At 37.9% G+C, this 19,736-nt stretch overlaps 1 protein-coding gene across 1 annotated transcript; it reads right to left on the reverse strand.

Annotated features, from left to right (window-relative positions):
• Window positions 1–6,653: 6,653 nt before the first annotated feature.
• c15h6orf47 (chromosome 15 C6orf47 homolog) lies at window positions 6,654–17,813 on the reverse strand. The gene is made up of 3 exons (XM_023295402.3): window positions 17,596–17,813; window positions 15,940–17,338; window positions 6,654–10,044 (listed from the first exon to the last, which is right to left on the reverse strand). The coding sequence occupies exon 2, from the start codon at window positions 16,856–16,858 to the stop codon at window positions 15,947–15,949; it is 912 nt and encodes a 303-aa protein (XP_023151170.1). The 5' UTR covers window positions 16,859–17,338; window positions 17,596–17,813; the 3' UTR covers window positions 6,654–10,044; window positions 15,940–15,946.
• Window positions 17,814–19,736: the final 1,923 nt, after the last annotated feature.

Here is a 19,736-nt window from a genome sequence, read left to right on the forward strand (position 1 = left end):
CAGACATATGTATGTTGTGATGAGATTGTCATTGTTTTTTCCATTAAACATCAATGGAGCTTTAAAAACAATTTACATTTTTACAAAATTATGATGTTCTCTCCTGGAAATGTCTTTGATATTATTAGGGGAAAGTGGAACTATGGAGGGAAAAAACTACTGAAAGAGAAGAAAAATGGTATAAATAGTTTTTAGGAGAGAGCATAGGCAAAAAAAATCTGTTTGTGTTATCACAGTTTATTCACAACAAAGTCATAAGTACATTAAACACATGTTCATATGCATGCTAAAAATACAACCGAAAAAATGACTGCTTTAAATTTAGTCTGATTTATTGCTGTATGAATCCAGTTCATTAATTGGTCATTCAGTTTCATTTTTCTGTTTGTGGCTTTAGCAAAGTTTTTTTTCTTTTCTTAGAGACTTTAGCACACTGATGTTTTTTTTCATTGGTTGGTGTTCAAAACTAATTTATTTTGGCTGATATATTAGCCAGTATATTCAAAGACATAATTAGTTTATCTATTATTGAGTATTTTTGAAATTCTCAAATATGATCGGCATTAGCCTCAAGCATCTAGTATCATTCTGACTAGAGTGAGAATCTGTTTGAAAATCACTCATTTGAAATGATGCATAGCCATTCTGTAGCCATAGCACCATGTTAGCCAATCATGCCTGTGCCTATTTTACTTTTCACTGACGTTGCTGTTATTTCAAAGTAGTACTTTGCTGTCAGGAGCTAACTTTATCTGAGGCTGAAATGCTGTACTTTGGCCAAACAGCATTAGCTGGTTTGAGATTAGCTAGATGATCTAATCAGGTTAGCATCATGTAAGCCTGGATTAGTCAAACTAAGTAAAAAAAAATACTGTCAAAGTCCTGCATTAATTTTACTGAAGAGTGACAAAGGTTTTTTCAAGAATGTGTTGACGTTTACCTAACATCTGTTCAAGGTGGAGCTTTTAATTCTCATATAATGCTGGACAGTTGAATGAAACTCATTGCATCATATTTTAGTTTGTGAGTAAAACCTGTGACACTGTCCACAGTACTCTGATCATTCCATCAACACAACATTAGTGTCTATATACACTGCCTGTCCAAAAAGAAGTCGCCACTTAGATTTAACTAAGCAAATACGTAAGAGCCTTCCATTGGATAATTACTGCAGTGATGAATATGTTTCAGCTGACAACAACTTATTTAACCCCAACTGATGCAGTGAGGAGCTTCTCATGTCAGAAGACATATCCTGTGGTCATGGAAAGGATGTTAATCTGTCTCAGAAGGGTCAAATTATTGGCCTGCATCAAGCAAAGAAAACAACTAAGGAGATTGCTGAAACTACTAAAATCGGGTTGTTAACCATCATCTTCCAGGAACAAATGTGGTTAGAATAAACTTGATGATCGTACGAAATCAACAGTAGAACTCACAGATGTGTTTAATAGTGAAAGTAAGAGCATTTCCACATGCAAAATGCGACGGAAACTCCAGGGATTGAGACTAAACAGCTGTGTAGCTCTAAGAAAACCACTGATCAGCGAGGCTAATCAGAAAAAAAGGTTTCAATTTGTTAGGTAGCATAAAGATTGGACTGTGGAGCAATGAAAGAAGGTCATGCGATTTGATGAGTCCAGATTTACCTTGTTCCAAAGTGATGGGTGCATCACTGTAAGAAGAGAGGTGGATGAAATGATATACTCATCATGGCTAGTGCCTAACAGCCTGTAGGGGTTAGAGTTATGATCTGGGGTTGGTCAGGTTCAGAAACGTTATGCAACCAAAGAATGAGGTCAGCTGACTACCTGAAAATACTGAATGACCAGGTCTTTCGATCAGTAGAGTTTCTCTTCCCCTGATGGCATGGGCATGTTCCAAGACGACGATGCCAGGATTCATGGGGTTCACACTGTGAATGAGTGGATCAGGGAGCATGAGACATCATTTTTACACATGGATTGGCCTCCACAGAGTCCAGACCACAGCCCCATTGGGGCTTTGGATGTTTGGGATGTGCTGGAGAAGACTTTGCGCAGCTCTCCCATCGTCAATATAACGTCTTTGTAGAAAATTAATGCATCTCTGGACAGAAATAAATGTTATGACATTGCAGAAGCTTATCGAAATGATGCCACAGCGAATGTATGTTGTTCTCAGAGCTAAAGGCAGTCCAATGAAATAATAGAGTGTCTGACTTTTTTTTGGACAGGCAGTGTACATTTACACAGTACATTTGTGCTATTCTTAATTTCTTTAGTGTTTTTGCCTTTAAAAAACAAAATCGAACAAAAAACAAAGTATCAGGCCGATAAGCAGTATCGATAAAAGTAATAGTACCGTTCAAATCTTAACGATACCCATCCCTATGAGTGAAGGAAAACTAGAGGATGGTTGTGTTGTAAACATCAGTGTGGATATGTGAAAGAAAAGACCATTTTTAAATGTACTAATTCACTCAACTGCTTGGATGAAATACTCACAGGTTCCCATTAAATTCAGCTGCATGTCAGAAAATCAAATGTATAGTTTTACTCTACGAACTTTATTTTAAAATGATGGATATTTGTGCTTTTCCTGCTGTGCTATGAAAAGTGTTTCACATGATTTATTGCTGTAAGGTAAACCAATGAAGATGCAGCGTTCCATGAATTGAGGTCCTATCCTGACCAAGGTGAATATGTATAATTGGATTGCAGCTAAGATGGTGTACAGAACAGATGAGGTAAAGTTGCATGACTGCAGACCAAGGCATTGTCTCAGCTATGACCACAACTTACCAGATACATACTTCATCATCATCATCATCATTCTTCTCTACAGTTTCAGACCAAGTTTGATATTTGCCAGAACTGTGTATTATACTCAATTCATTTATGCCACCACTTTATGTACACTCATTGACATAAATACATATGTACATTGTTCTTATACTGGCAATACACCTTCCTGTATATACTATTGACATTAAGAAAACAGATTTAATGTTAAATAAAGTTTTGGACTGTGATTAAAACACTTTACCAATGTGTGTTATATATTAAAGAGGAGTAAGGCATATTATATGGAGTATGGATATATTTGAAATTAAACTTCTAACAACTCCCCCAAAAATATGTAAAAGAGGGTGACAGACTTAAATAGATGAATCCATAGCTACAGTATTGCATGAATATAAAAAGTAAAGTTTTTCTGTTTCGTGTTTTGTAAAAGCTTGATTAAACATCCACAAAAGGTTGCAAATGGCTTGTGACAATTTGATTAGCTGCAACTTTGTTTGGAATGAGGGACAATGCAGGGCTTTTGTACAGTATCAGCTGATGTGATTAGGAATTTGAAGTTGCATTGATTTTTTTGATAATGGTTTTTTAAAAATGCGTCGGTCATTGTAACAAACCCGCCTAGTTGTTTCCTTTGCTGTAGCGCTCACATTAGCCTTGTTCCAGCAGCAGCAGGCAGCTGTTGAGTGCAAAAGCTCTGAAGGCCCTATGTGCACTACTACCAGCTGAAGAGTAGCATATGTTGCTATAGAGGTGGTGGAGACCAAACCAGTACTTAAAGGTGATGAATTATTGGACTTGCATTCATCATGTGAGCACAAACACTACTCCAAATACTATTGCTGCTCCAATGCAGACAAATGTTAATCAACACTCTCCATATCATGAAGGTTATGTTGTTTTACCTCTAGGTGGTCATCCTGATTTATTGCCTAACGCCCTGTTCCAAAAAACATCCAAGTGTCAAAATGTGAAGGTTGAAGATACTGTGCTTACATGGTACATAATCCCAGATTAAGTTGTGTAGTTATGACCACACTAAATACCTGAGGCCAGGCAATGTTCCAGTATGTTCCAGTGATTACTGTACATAATACACAAAGCCCAACACTTCAAATACATCCTAGAATGAGACCATGGTTTTCTTCTAAGTACACTTAAATAATAATAATAAAAAAATAATAAATCCATCCATTATCTATACACCACTTAATCCTCATCCTGGAGTCTAACCCAGCTGACTTTGGGTGAAGGCAGGGGACACTCTGGACATGTGACCAGTCTATCGCAGGGCTACACAGAGAGACAAACAATCACACTCACATTAACATCTACGGACAATCACCAATTAACCTCAGTACACACGTGGACAAAATTGTTGGTACCCCTCGGTTAATGAAAGAAAAACCCACAATGGTCACAGAAATAACTTGAATCTGACAAAAGTAATTATAAATAAAAAGTCAATGAAAATTAAGCAATGAAAATCAGACATTGCTTTTGAACCATGGTTTAACGGAATTATTTAAAAAAATAAACTCATGAAACAGGCCTGGACAAAAATGATGGTACCCCTAGAAAAGACTGAAAATAATGTGACCATAGGGACATGTTCAATCAAGGTGTGTCCTCTAATTAGCATCACAGGTGTCTACAAACTTGTAATCAGTCAGTCGGCCTATTTATAGGGTTACAAGTAGTCAGTGTGCTGTTTGGTGACATGGTGTGTACCACAGTAAACATGGACCAGAGGAAGCCAAGGAGAGAGTTGTCTCAGGAGATTAGAAAGAAAATTATAGACAAGCATGTTAAAGGTAAAGGTTATAAGACCATCTCCAAGCAGCTTGATGTTCCTGTGACTACAGTTGCACATATTATTCAGAAATTTAAGATCCATGGGACTGTAGCCAACCTCCCTGGACGTGGCCACAGGAGGAAAACTGATGACAAATGGAAGAGACGGATAATATGAATGGTAACAAAAGAGCCCAGAACAACCTCTAAAGACATTAAAGGTGAACTCCAAGGTCCAAGGTACATCAGTGTCAGATTGCACCATCTGTCGTTGTCTGAGCCAAAGTGGACTTCATGGGAGACGACCAAGGAGGACACCATTGTTGAAAACAAATCATAAAAAAGCCAGACTGGAATTTGCCAAACTGCATGTTGACAAGCCACAAAGCTTCTGGGAGAATGTCCTATGGACAGACGAGACAAAACTGGAACTTTTTGGCAAGGCACATCAGCTCTATGTTCATAGACGCAAAAATGAAGCATACCAAGAAAAGAACACTGTCCCTACTGTGAAACATGGAGGAGGTTCTGTTATGTTCTGGGGCTGCTTTGCTGCATCTGGCACAGGGTGTCTGGAATCTGTGCAGGGTACAATGAAATCTCATGACTATCAAGGTATTCTAGAGAGAAATGTGCTGCCCAGTGTCAGAAAGCTTGGTCTCAGTTGCAGGTCATGGGTCTTGCAACAGGATAATGAGTCAAAACACACAGCTAAAAACAGCCAAGAATGGCTAAGAGGAAAACATTGGACTATTCTGAAGTGGCCTTCTATGAGCCCTGATCTAAATCCTATTGAACATCTGTGGAAGGAGCTGAAACATGCCGTCTGGAGAAGGAACCCTTCAAACCTGAGACAACTGGAGCAGTCTGCTCATGAGGAGTGGACCAGAATACCTGCTGAGAGGTGCAGAAGTCTCACTGACAGTTACAGAAATTGTTTGATTGCAGTGATTGCCTCAAAAGGTTGTGCAACAAAATATTAAGTTAAGGGTACCATCATTTTTATCCAGGCCTGTTTCATGAGTTTATTTTTAAAAATAATTCTGTTAAACCACGGTTCAAAAGCAATGTCTGATTTTCATTGCTTATATTTCATTGAATTTATATTTATTATTACTTTTGTCTGATTCAAATTATTTCTGTGATCATTGTGGGTTTTACTTTCATTAACCGAGGGGTGCCAATAATTTTGGTCCACATGTGTATGTTTTTGGATTGTGGGAGGAAACCTGCGTACCCAGAGAAAACTCACACATGCACAGTTAGAACATGCAAACTCCATGCAGAAAGATCCCAGGCCCAGGCCAGCACGCAAATTGGGGATCTTTATTTTTAGCTGCAAGGTGACAGTGCTAACCACCAAGTCACTGTGCAGCCCCTTAAAAATCATTTTAGTAGTTAAATGTCTGAAGAAATATTTCAAGCCATATAATCTTTTGTGAAACCGCCAAAGATTGCCCTTTTTGTATTCCTCAGTATTATTTTTAATGTATTTAAAAAGAGCGGAAACCAAAAGGAAAATCAAAGGGTATGAGGAAATGTCAGCAGTATATTTCAGGACAGATGTAGTGTCATTGCATAGTGACACCAATCACTGACCTGTTACAGCCACTTCATGGAGGCCTAGAGTTTGCAGTCAGTTCTGTGATAATGTTTGACTACCTTTTGCTTTAGTTCCTCATATTAGGCTATGTATCACTTCAACATAATGTATGCTGTTCTTGCAGTTGCATCACTGTTCCAAATCCAATGACAGAAAGATTTCTAATACTGCAGTATGAGAAAAAAACTGCCAGTCTCACATAAAGCAGGCATGATCATCATGATGGTTTACCTATTCAAGCATCTGTAAGTAGATTTTCACAGCATATATAAATGAACAGAAACAAACGGCAGGAAAGTTTGACAATACATTCCAGTATCATCTTTAATTAAGCTGGCTGTTATATTTTTCCTTGTGTTTGTCTTCCTGCTAACACCATCCCAACATAATTAGCAGACCAACAATGCCTTTGCTTAGTTTCATGTACGACTTCAAAAAGTGTCTAGGGAATTAAAAGCAAGACAAGCATACAATTTCATAAAAGAGCAACCGCTTTAATTACCCATTTGGAATATTCAACCTCAGTATAGTATTGGCTTCAGTGGTGATAAATTACATGTACAGTAATAGGTCTCAGCAGATGCTTCCCTCTTTCTCTTCATCCTAGTAAAAATTACGCCATGTGTATCAGTAAGGTCCTTCCTACAGTAATCCAGCACATGGCTGCTCATATAAAAATATCTTTCCTTACAAGGGATGTTTAGTGTTAATATCACTGCAATAAAAGCCCCAAAAATGCAAGCAATACCTAAAAAGCAACAAAGAGCTATAGAAATAGTGGCTATTCTTAGGATTGTTAATAAAGATTCGGTGCAATACACAAAAGCAAATGACAAACAGTCTCTCCATGGACGTCTATAGCTCTTAACATTAAAATTAAATATTGTAAAGTTTGAAACACAGCAGTGCTGACACAATTGAAATGAAAATTACAGTTAGAAATAATTTTCCGTATATGCAGACACTGAGATAACAATACATTCCAAAGTAAAAATCCCTTTAAGAAAAAGCAGACAATATGCTCTCTAACCTTAAAATGAAGCTTCACATCCCATCCCATCCCCACCCCCAAAATTCATCTTCATGTGTCCATCACAATTTCCTGAAGGTTAAAGTGTCTGTACTTATGTATTTTGCTGTAGTAACAATTTAAATTTCTAATATATTTAATTTATTGTAATATAATAAAATGTGAGATTAGAAAATGTTTTTATTAGGCCTTTTTATGAAAATGAATTTTAAAAATTTCCAAAATGCACCCAAATTTTGTCATACATCATGAGTACACAAACAGACATTTCAGATGACTAAATTTCCATATTGTCAGCCACAGGCTTCCACACCCTATAGGATGTGACAGAGGGAAGCAACTCCAAATTCACATCTTTTTGAATAACTGGATAAGCAGCACATGCTTAAAACAAGGCAAATTAGGTTACATACAACAGGAGTGTTGAATGGAAAACATGCTATTGTGCATAAAACCAAATTAATTTTTTTTCCTTTTCATTTTCATACATTTAAATCAATTTTATTACAAGAAAATACAAATAGATAAAAACACTGGTGGAGGAAGACTGTGGCCTACATTCCCTGTAAAGTTCAAAACAAGCAGTATCATGGCACAGAAAATGATATTAAGGCAGAATGAAACTGTATACAAAGAAAATATTAAAGTGTGCTGCTGGCATTAGTATTAACACTTAAAATTTCTAAACAGGCACCTGCTACCACAAGCAACAATGACAGAACCATGGTCTTGAGGAAGTTATAGTATCAGTGTAACGCGATCCATTTAAAGTGGTAAGGTTTTCAGGAATTGTTATTCCACAGCTTACATGGGTCTTCCATACTTTTTATCTCAATATGTAAAAACACATAAAGCACAAAGAACATTCATGAGCAGAAATGATGAACATTTGATGACTTATAATTGAGATCAAGCAACAACCATCTCAGGTTTGGGCTGACGCCACTTTGTGTATGGCTAATAAAACAGAGAACGAAGCGCTGACTTACATTTAATGAGTTTTTGTCTCAAAATAAACATTTAATTTAAAAAATCTAAATCTGAGATCAGTGTGGAGTTTAGGAGATCGTATGGCTTTAACACAGTACATTTTGTAGCGTGTAGGTACTTGAGTGACTGGTGTTTAGGTCTATAGATTAGCAGTAAGGGTTGCTACTTTCTCGTGCCTCCTCCTAGGGTTCATGCGCCTTGACCAAATTCAGATTTTCACACAAGTAAACATATAGTACCTTCATTTTAGCCTTCTGTCCAGCACTCTGCACAAGCTTGTAGAAGCTTCAGTGTAGTTAGAACCGCACCCCAACTGGATATACAGGTGTGAACAAGAGTTTCCATGCACTCGTAAAGACCATGTATATAATGGTAGTCTCATCAGACTCAGCCAAAAACATTACAGCAGGAAAGTAGGAGGAGCTGAACAAAGATCTGAAAAAGCAATTAATTGATTTCAACAGGTCAAGAAAGTCACTTCGAGCCACTTTCAAGCAGGTACAGATCCCAAAATCGTCAAACAAACAATTTTTTGTGGGTATAAAGTGTGTGGTACAGCTGTGTCACTGCCATGATCAGACAGAAAGCAGAACCTTCAGGCTGGACAACAGTCTGCTGCTGATCACATGGACAAAGGCCTTCTGGAGGAAAGTTCTGTGGTCAGATGGAACAAAAACTGAGCTTCTTGACCACAATAACCAGAAATAGGTTTGGAGAAGAGAAGGCGAAGGCCCTGAACCCCAAACCTACCATCAAACATGATGATAGTATTCTGCTCTGGGGCTGTTCTGCTGCCAGTGGAACTGATGCTTTACACAAAGCAAATGGAATCACGAAGAAGGACCCAACACACATTTTTAAAAAAAGCAAAATCAGCAAGAATGAAGGTTTTAGACTGGTCTCCCCAAAGTCCTCACATAAATCTCATCACCAACCTGTGAACTGTGATGAAGAAACAAGTCTGTGTCAGAAAGACAACTAATTTAGCTAAACTGCACCAATTCTGTCAAGAGTAGTGGTCAAAGAAGAACCAGAAATGTGCAGACCACTACCGGTAGTGCCTAGTTGAGGTGAAAATGGCCAAGAGATGTTTAACCAAATATCAACACTGCTGTATGTTTTTGACCAACCAGATTTTGTCATATCTCCAGAAAATCTATAAATAAATGTATGAAATAAACAAAATGCACAATTGTTTTGTGCACCGTAAATTTAGCAAGGACTTAGAAACGTAATTTCTAAGTCCAGTTTCAGCATTTGTTAACCCGGCGAACTGAATCAGTCTTTATTTCTTTGCTACCGATTCAGGTTGCGAATTTGGTTCTTCAATAATCAAATTTGATAATTACTTCTCAAAAAAATACACCAAAAGCAATCATCTGGTATGAGCACTAGTGACTACCTTAAGAAGAATCATGAGAAAAGTAGTCCCACAAAGCAAGAAATAAAATGTCAATGAGACTGAGTATTCCCTAAATACTGGGCATCTTCCTCTTTTTTTTGAATTAACAAGCTATTCTTGAACATTTTCTCTTGAACAACATAATTTAAATACAGAGTACTGTGTAGCTCTCATTGCCAACATTCTGATGACAATACTGAGATCAACTGAACACAAATGTCTGGAAAATGCATATCTATAGTGTTGAACATAAAGTGGCACAAGTACAACTGTTGTGAATTTGTAATAAATGTGCAATACAAGTCACACTGCTTAAGTTAGGGCCACGGTGAAAGTCTGTCAGTGTAGTTCCACTGTTGTGATGTCCAACAGCTGGAAGGGTCTGATACTGCTGGACAGATCTTGATGGAGTCCTGAATCAGCCGTAACTTCTCTCCACTACCTGTGGAAAAGACAAACTCTCTGAATATACAGTTGATGTGAAGAATGGTGTGACCAGCAATTCATATGAGCAGAGGTTGATCTCTGCCTAATGCAGTAGAAATGAATTTCACCCTGCACTATAGTCAAAATATGTACTCATCAGCACTCACCTAAAGGACGCTGTAGCACAGTAGTCTGTCTTATGGTCCAAACTGCTTATTAGCCACCATAATAACATTTTTAAAGATGTAAAATCTTCAAATGCTGCATTGATTTTGGAGGGTAAGTATTCAGTGCTTTGCCTGATCTCAGTTCAGGGGTCTTAGGTTTAAAATTTCTGATTTGTTATTATTTTTATGTATTAATATTATTTTGAAAGAATCAAAAGTGAATCTATCAATCTACATAAAACAAAACCGTGAGCATTAAAACTGCAGGCCTCTAAGAAGTTCAAAGAATAAGAAGCAACATTTCTGATGACCTTTTTTAGTCTAGAAACTTGCCACAAAGGACAAATTCTATTTATTTCAATTTCTATCTTAATTTATAGTTTTTACCATGATATATAAATCTTGATAAACATGTATGCGATAATAAACTCCTGTAGGTTTACAGATCCGCCTCCTTCAAGTCTGGCCTACGATTTTGCCCTACCATTGTAAAAGTATGCATACTGTAAGACCCAACTGATTAGTAGAATTATAGATGATAACTATAACAATAAGTGTATGTTGTGGATGGAAAGTATTTTTGTTTGATATATTTTTATCTCGCTTGTTCGTGTCTAATGTCTTGTTGCACATAAAGGAAAATAATGCAGATGCATCTTAGCGGGAAGTGGGTTGGACACGTGTCACAACAGGAAAAAAGGGAGTGGAACAAGAAGTATTATGTAAAGTGTGCAGAGACAAAGAGAGTGGAAAAGTTCAGTTATATACGTTTAATATTACGTTTAATAAAAAAAATAATATATACATTTAATACTTTGTATATTGTTCACTTAATGTCCTTTAATAAATCATCAAAAGCAAATTGGTCCTTAGTTTTTGGATGTGCTAGAGGTTAAAATGTTCTATTTGCTTGGGAAATTAAGGTTTGGGTTGTGTTTTGGAATTTTCCTCGACACAATGATTTCCTGTTAAATGAGGAATTATTGGCAACATTACAGTGCTCATATTTCCTAACCTGTAAGGTTTCATTGTAGAAAGTCACCAACTACAATGTTATCATACCTGACAGAAATTGTGTACCTAATTATGGCAGGACACAGTTACAATAAATTAATAAATAGTAATTAGAATTAATATAACCACAAACAGCACCTTGGTGTGCACATTGATGGTGACTTCAGCTGGCAAGCACAGGTGGCAAGTGTTTGTGCCAGAATCCATCAGCGCCTCCATTTCCTCATACGACTCAGACTTTTTGATGTCTGCAGAGAAATCATGTTGCTCTTCTACTGTGCAACCATTGAATCCATACTTAGGTACGGGATCACCTGTTCTCACAGTCAAGTCGAAAACACAGATTCATAACCTGGCGAAGATGGCGAGTAAAATCATAAGTACCCCTGTTCCACTTATGCCACAGGACTTATTTATACAGGCCACCATCAGGCAAGGAAACAATATTTTTGCTGATCCATCCCATGTCCTGTTCACAGAGTACGAGCTGTTGAATTCAGGCAGGAGGTAGAGTCCCACTGTGCAGGCTCAACTGTTTTAAAAACTCTTCTATCATAAATGAGCAGCTAGGTGCAGCTGCCAAAGGGAGGTAATTGCAGATGTGCGACACGTATGTGTGGGGGAATGTGTGTATTTTAGTTTTGTTCTTATACTATTTTAACTTATTTATTCTATGTCATGTATTTATTTTGTATTCTTAATAGTATGTGTTCTGTTTTATTGTATTGCAAGTGCAGCTTGATTTCTTGCCTTGTCTAAGACAAATTTCTCCCACGGGAGACAATAAAATAAACTTGACTTGAGCAATGAGTGGGTGCAAAACCTTTTGGCACTCAACAGAAGGAAGCATTTCAATTGCCCAAAATTAAAGCCATGAGCAAGAAACAGTCACTACGTATGTGTGGGAGATAAGAGGACAGAATGTGTCTGCTAAATTTGATCATGACAGCTGTAAGACAGTTTAAGCTATGGGAAATGCTGTTTTAGGGCTTGCCCTTTGTCAAATTTTCTTATTCAATTGTTGCAAAGTTTTTTGACTAATTTTGCCTACTGTATTAAAATAGTGTAGCTCAATCCTGTGAGACTATATTCTAAATTTGGTAGTGATACAGTCAAAACATAAACACTGAATGCTATGGTACTGTCTTTTACAATATGCAAATTAGCTAAAAATCCATCATGGTGGCCTTTATTGTCCAGAGGGCTGTAATACGAAGCGAGTTCAACACAGCCAGGCTTTCTTTATGTTAGTTGGCTCGACAAAAACTAAAACCCCAGTCAGAGATAACAGGTATCAGAAGGTATCACCTTTCTTTGTTAACTCAGGCTTCCTGCTTCAGACTCTGTACGTGTTCACACAAAAGTGGTTGTTTAACATGTCACGTGACTTTTCTGCACAAAATGAAATGATGGTATGTAGTTGCTTCAGTCAACAGGTTGTTTTAATAGAGAACAATGAGGAATATAAAAATTATGACAGTAAAAAGTGCTGCTACTGAAAATGATGCAGCACAGGAATGCTGGTAGAAAACTGTTAATCATGTGCTTTTTTTTTTAACTGATCAATGCAGCTGATTATTTCTGACTGCTGCACGCTAAAGCTGTTAAACTTCAAATTTCATATATTTAAATAAGATATTGTATTGAAGTGCATTTAGGCCTGACACTGTTTCATAATGCAAGACATCACTTTAATTTGTGGTCATATCAAACTGAAAATGTTACTGATTAAATATTCTCTGTCATAAATACCAATTAACTAATCAGTGTTCTAATCTTTGCATCATCAGCCACAGTATCAGCAGCTTAAATGGACTTGGCAGCAAATCAGGACCAAACTTATACCTATTTATACGATTTCTGCATCACCAACTAAATATATGTCGGGTTCCCATGGCAACATCTTGCATCCAGTATGTGATACTGTAACTACACAGCTTCATTCAGTGGGTTTAGTAATGTACAGCTCAACAGCTTTACAGATAAAAACATATTTGCACGTATTCAATCTTAAGGAAAACCTTTTTTAAAAATGGAGACTCTTTACAGCTGATTTAAATGTGAAAATCTGAACATAACCAGGGTAGCTTACAGCATCAGTTACCATGGAAAAGAAGAAAAGGTAGAAAGAGAGCCACCTCGGTGACAAAAAGTGCTGACACTTAAAACTCTGACTTCCGGCTCAACATATCTCACTGACCCACTAGTTTCACTTCAGCCGTCAGGGATGTTTTCAAAGAGCACACAAGGCCTAACCTGTCAAGTCAATCAGACTGTCTGTGAGAGTCGCTTTTGTACGGAGCTAAAACAGACACAGTAAAGGTTGTCATTGAAAAAAAATTGGCCTTTTTTTGTATTTTTATATGATTTTCAATTACAATTTTCTGATGTTTTCTTCATGTCTGTACTTTTAAAGACTTTCTTTTTTACACTCAAAGTTTTTTAACGATGTTTCAAAGTTCTGTTTTCAATGACACCTTTCTGTCTCTGTTTTGGCGTGGAGAGGAGTCTGAGGGGATCAGAAAGGAGCACCTCATTTACATATCAAATGGATTTGGGGGAGCCAAGTATTCCATGATGCATTTCGCACAAACCAGCGAGAATGGCCGAGGAGAAAACCTACAAAGGTAATAGAAGTTTTTTGTAAGTACTACTGTTTTTTTCAATTATTGTGACACAAAATGTAGTTTTAAAATTATTTTAGGTGAGAAAGTAGTTGTATAAACATCAAATCTCTGGTCAAATGATCAAGATAAAGCTTGCTTAATAATTTACTCCAACGATTTTGGAGATGCGAGTGTCCCGGTCAGACAGCTAGCATTATAAAAAAAAAAAAAGCTTTTTAGATGACTGGGCAGTATATTCTATATACATCATTAATTAGTGATGAAGTTCAGTGCATGGCACAGGTGAGGTCTAGGTAATTACATTAATGTATAGTGATGTTTGTGCATCTGTCGGACTATAAACTTTTGGATGTCTGAGGACAAACAGCAGCTATGTATGTAGAATGTAGACTAAACTATTTTAGTAATGTTAATAATAAAACTATAAAGCCATCCATCCCTGTTTATGAGGTGTATTCAGATAAAACATGTGGTCATATAATACAGTCCTGCATTACGGAGCGGCATGGCTCAGTGGGTAGAGTGGCCGTCTTGTAACCGGAGGGCTGCTGGTTCGATCCTGGCCTGGAGAGCTCATGTTGAGGTGTCCCTGACGCCGAACCCCTAACTGTTCCTGATGGGTCGTGGTTAGCGTCTTGCATGGCAGCTTCCGCCATCAGTGTGTGAATGGGATGTATAATGTAAAGTGCGTATCATTTCAGGTATAGTAAAGTGCTATATAAATACAGACCACTTACCATTACGTGGTGTCCTCGGCAAGGTTTAGTAATTAGTTTCTGCTAAGTTCTTGTTGATTCACTGATATAACTGAGAATAAGAGGTACAGTTCAAACTACAGTTGTCAATAAGTCAAGGCCTCTTAAACATTAAATAAAGATTTATAACCATCTTAGAAACCTCAAAATATATACATATGAATTATATTCATATTAAAATATAAAGAGGCAGGGCTGTGTTGGTCATGTCAGTCACAGACTAGTGGATTCTGGACAACACAAATTGATACGCAAGTTATATGCAAATAAGGCGCCCCTTGTCCCTCCCCTCAGACTCCTCCCCTCCACATCAAAAGAGAGACAGAAAGCTGTCATTGAAAACAGAACTGAGACGTAGTTAAAAACAAAACTTTGAGTGTAAAACAACAAAAATGTCTTAAAAAGCACAGACATGAAGAAAAATATCCGCAAATTGTAACTGAAATTCACATTAAAATGCAAAATAAAGCCAAATTTTATTTTCAATGACAAACTTCATTTTCAATGACAAATTCTTTTAATTCAATGACAACTTTTATTTTCAATGACGGTCTCTGTTTTAGCTCCATATTTTTGCACCTTACTCATAGTGTCACTATGTGGCCGACTGGATTCATGTCGCTTGGGAAAAATGAACATGTCACTGACAGTTGATGGGCTAAGTTTCATGTTTCTAGCTTATTCCAGCTCTTGGCAATTTGAGCACTGGCATAAGACAAATAATAATGAGAGGTTCATCAGCAGATCATGGGTCCACCATACATCCAAATGTAAGAATGGGGCTGTGATGGGTACATACCTTGCAATATGGGCATTTATTTCAGAGAATTTATGCCATGACCACTGATGTCTAAAATATATTTAAACAAAAAAGACACTGACAGGGTATTTTCCTTTGAAGGCATAATTATGAAGACTGAAGCAGTGGGTCATCAGAGGATTCAGGAAATAAAGAGAATAATCTGTGTCTCCCAAAAGAATTCTTCAATTTTATCAGCTGTTATAGTTAGTTTCACACCAGTCCGAATGTCACACTTATTGGCAGTAACAAGATGAAAAAATAATCACTATGGCTGTATATATCGCCACTGTTATCAGTTAATTAAAGTACTGATTTAGTGCAAGCCTCATCCAGAATCATCTTGTGTCCTTGAGGTTTTAGGTTCACCTAAACTGGACTGTTGGCCTGTCGTTCAGCAGTTTGTCATTAAGATGCTATTTTTTGTTTTGAAATTTAAATTCAGATTATGTAGTCCTAAAAAAAATACAACTTGTCAAAAATAAACATGAATTTAGTAACTTTTATCAGATGTGAACCTAAACATATCAGAAGAGTGAAGGGACTTACCTTAGGCTTAATTTGTCTTCAACTTGTCTTTAACAACCACAGGCTTTTCTCTGTGTTCCCTTCTGTCTCTCATAGGATCTGTCTCTTGTCCCTCCTCTTCATTTTCTTTCTTTTCTTCCTCCACACCAAGGATCACACTCTGTCGAACACTGACAGAGATAACTAATGCCTGTATGATTCCATATAACAAAGCAAATTGTGGAAGATACTCTTGGATCAACCAGAGTAATCCTGCCATTCCAACTGTGGAGACAAAAAACATGGCCATACCATGAAACCACAGCCTCAGCGCTCCCTGGACCCCCAACACTTCCAGGATCAACTTGGCAGGAGGAGACACGGTCCACAGGAAGCCAACAACAAAAAGGTCAAACAAGTGACGAAGGAAGTTAAAACAGATCTCATAGTGGTCTGGTAGGATTTCCGCGTTCCAGCTGTGTACAAACAGTCGAAAAGGAGATGTCAGCGGAGAGGAAGGTGTAGGTGATGGAGGAGGAGTTCCGTAGTCAGAAAAGTCCCCATCAATATCATGGTTCCATACATCTCCACTCCGACCATCATGTTTCCTTCGTCGTAGTCCTCTTAATTCAGTTTTTCTGGGCCAAAGGTAAGAGGTTACGTATTTATTCCACCAAGAAACTTGTAAACTTGCCTCAGTCCCCTGTTTCGCTGCGCCAAGATCTTCAATTTCCATGGCTGGAAACTTGTCCTGTGCCTCCCAGTACTCCTCGACTGGACTGCTTTGGTCATTTTGATGTCTCCACCCTCCCCAAATCCAAGAGGTCCATGCCCTGAGGCCCCGGCCATCACAGCCATGCTGTTTGTGGCCTTCAGATGTCAAAGATGCGGGAGTCTCTGACATGGCACTGCTACCCCATGAACGCACCCAACCCAATGCTCGGCCCACCACAGCCGTCATGCTTTCTCAATGAGCCTGTTGGAATTGAAATAATATCAGCGGACAGGCAGCTCTCAGCGCCTCTTGCTTAAGTTTCCAGAGCAGCTTTATGAGATCAAAGGAAAAGTGTACATGAAATGCCAGTTCAGTTGTGAAGTTGAAATTCTTGTTCACAAACACTCACGAGGTCTGAAGGAAATGATATATCAGGCCTCAGACACACCTGTGGGTGTGTTTGAGGAGCTCAGAAGACGCACGGGGAAACCCGCCCCCACGTACATTACGTTCTGTTCACTTCATAAAAATTACAGTACCTAAAAGCCAGGCCTTTCGCCTACATATTTTGTTTTAAACCTGACGACTTTTGAAACTACATAGGTTATACAACAGTTGGTAAAGTCTACGAAGGCTTCGGCTCAGTATTAGCTAGCTCTGGGGTTATTGCTGTACCAACTTGTAGAACTTCTTAAGTCTTCTAAAAAACAGCTCCACTCTTCATCCCTGAAAAGAAAAGATGAGAAATTTGTAGCTGGTTTAAGCACGAAATCCTCCACCTAATTCCACGTCAACATCTTTGTGAGTTAGCTAACGTTGCCCAGGTCTTGGTAGTTGTTAGCTAACCTACAAGTCTTTGCTACAATGTAAGATTGTCAAAGAATAGCGTGACAGACCTATGTTTTAACAATTTCGGTGAATCGTTTTTTTTGTATCTCTCAAGTAAGGTAGGTTGATCTGGTAATGGAAAGCTAAATGCTCACCTTCGGCGATGTTAGGCAGAGTCTCTCTGTTAGCACGTAGCTAGTCCTTCTGGGTAGCATAAGACACACAGGCCAAGTTTCTCAACTTTTGGATGTCCTATTTTTTTATAATTTGTTGTTATTTTTTCTCTACCTGCAGCAGAAACTGCAAGGTACCATCAACGGCACTGCTAGCAAGCAAAGAGGTTCACGTCCTCTGAAACGTTTACCTCACTAATTACAGAACAAAGACGAACTACCGGGTCGCTTAAACCTTCAAAATAAAGCGACTTTTATCGACTTTTATAGTCGTGCTGCGACGTGTACATCCCGTACAGCAAATACTGACCTTAAAGCGAGGAAAGGTGGTTGTCTCAACCACTTTACAGCCGTAGTTGTAGGACCTATACATTTATTACATTGGTCGTCTTCAACTACACATACAGGGTCCAGCTTTAAGAAATATACTATCAAGCGTATACACCACAGCTACACGTGTATAATAGGCGTTTATAAATGTAACCAAACAGGTCTCCTTTTGCATATGTACTCCGTTAAATTGCCAGCTTGTTAGCCCTTACATGGTATTTCACACCATACACTACCCTATACCATGTCTCAGGGATATAAGGAACTTCATCAGCAAAACTGTTGAGAGGATGGATGTGTTGTGTAAACAGAAATGCTAGTGGACATGGTAGTGATCAGGTTACTGATCTGAACAACTTTCAAAAAGCAATGAACTATGAATTATTTGATCACTATAGACAAATTTCAATTGAACTACAGGTGACTAATCAGTACAGGACAGCATTTTTTCCCCCCTACTGACTAGATCCTTGCTCAGGTTGCATCTACTCAGATCGCATCTACTCAGATCGTCATTTTAAATGCATCTGCTAATTGAAATTCCCGCAAATCTACATCTACCCCAAAATTGTATGCCACTGTAAATTATTCCATATTACATAACTAATTTCTTTGCAATCAACCCATCACTGGAGAGAGAGGGAAAAAAAAACAACTGTCATTGTGTTGACAACCATTTATTAGAAAAGTTAACATACATCCACATACCAGTAGTTTAAACCCTTCAAACATTTCTGGGGTCAGTGTTGTAAAAACAAGTCAGGACAAAGAGTTAAAGTAGAGGGACACGCAGAGCTCAGACCTGCACCACGGCCAATAATCTACACTGTGAGAGTTAAACCAAACCGGCACCAAAATTGAATGACTTTGCCCATGCTCATAAATCATATAAAAACATAAATTCACCCATAGTTTTGGTTTAATCCTGCTGTTCAACGGTAATGAAAACATAACCTCCTTGATAGATGTAGAAAGAACAAGGCATCTTTGCATACTGACAAGTTTCTTTAAAAAAAAAAACAAAAAAAAACAATATATGTGGATGGCAATGATGAGAATGAATCTTTCCGACCCACAGCACTCCTTGCATTACTTGGACGGCTTGATATTGACAATCTTTACAGTTTGGACCAGTTGCAAATCTCAAGCGCCGCACCTGTAAAGGGACATTCAGTCTTTAAGTTAACATGTCAACATTTAGATCTCAATATTTTATAGTCTGCATGGAAACTGCAAAATCTATGTCGCATTTTTACCTCAACAGTGTTTTATCCAATTATGGCACTTGCGCTACATTAGAAGAAGTTATTCTTATAAATTTATATAATACATTGTGCTTAAATGACAAGGCAAATCTTAACCTTCAAAGAAACATTGTCATACCAGTGCCAATCTGATCCATTCGATGACTTCTCAAGCCTAGGCTGCCATTCATACCTGATAAGACAGAAAGTGATTTCATCACTTGTATTTGGCTTTTATCAAATTCAACAGACGCTCCAACAGTCTGAGTGTCTCAGTGCGCTGCGAGTAGACTTCAGCTTGTATCAGTCGAACCGAATAACTGCATCATCATTGACCAAACTCAGACAAACAGCAGCTTTAAATTTCAAATGTGGTGAAGCCACATTTGAATGTTCTTTAACTCAACAGTTAATTAACAAATATTATTGTACTGTGTACTCATGACGTCTTTCGCTTTAAAAGCAAATCACTAAGATAAATGGTGCATTACTCTCATAATTTAAAACCAATCCTTACTGCAAAACCAACAAGCTGGACTATTATCTACA

Source organism: Amphiprion ocellaris, chromosome 15 (genome assembly GCF_022539595.1).
Source record: "Amphiprion ocellaris isolate individual 3 ecotype Okinawa chromosome 15, ASM2253959v1, whole genome shotgun sequence".
Taxonomy (NCBI): domain Eukaryota; kingdom Metazoa; phylum Chordata; class Actinopteri; family Pomacentridae; genus Amphiprion; species Amphiprion ocellaris.

Coding starts and splice junctions, on each gene's coding strand:
- c15h6orf47 (XM_023295402.3), bottom strand. CDS start 16,858: ATGACGGCTGTGGTGGGCCGAGCATTGGGTTGGGTGCGTTCATGGGGT.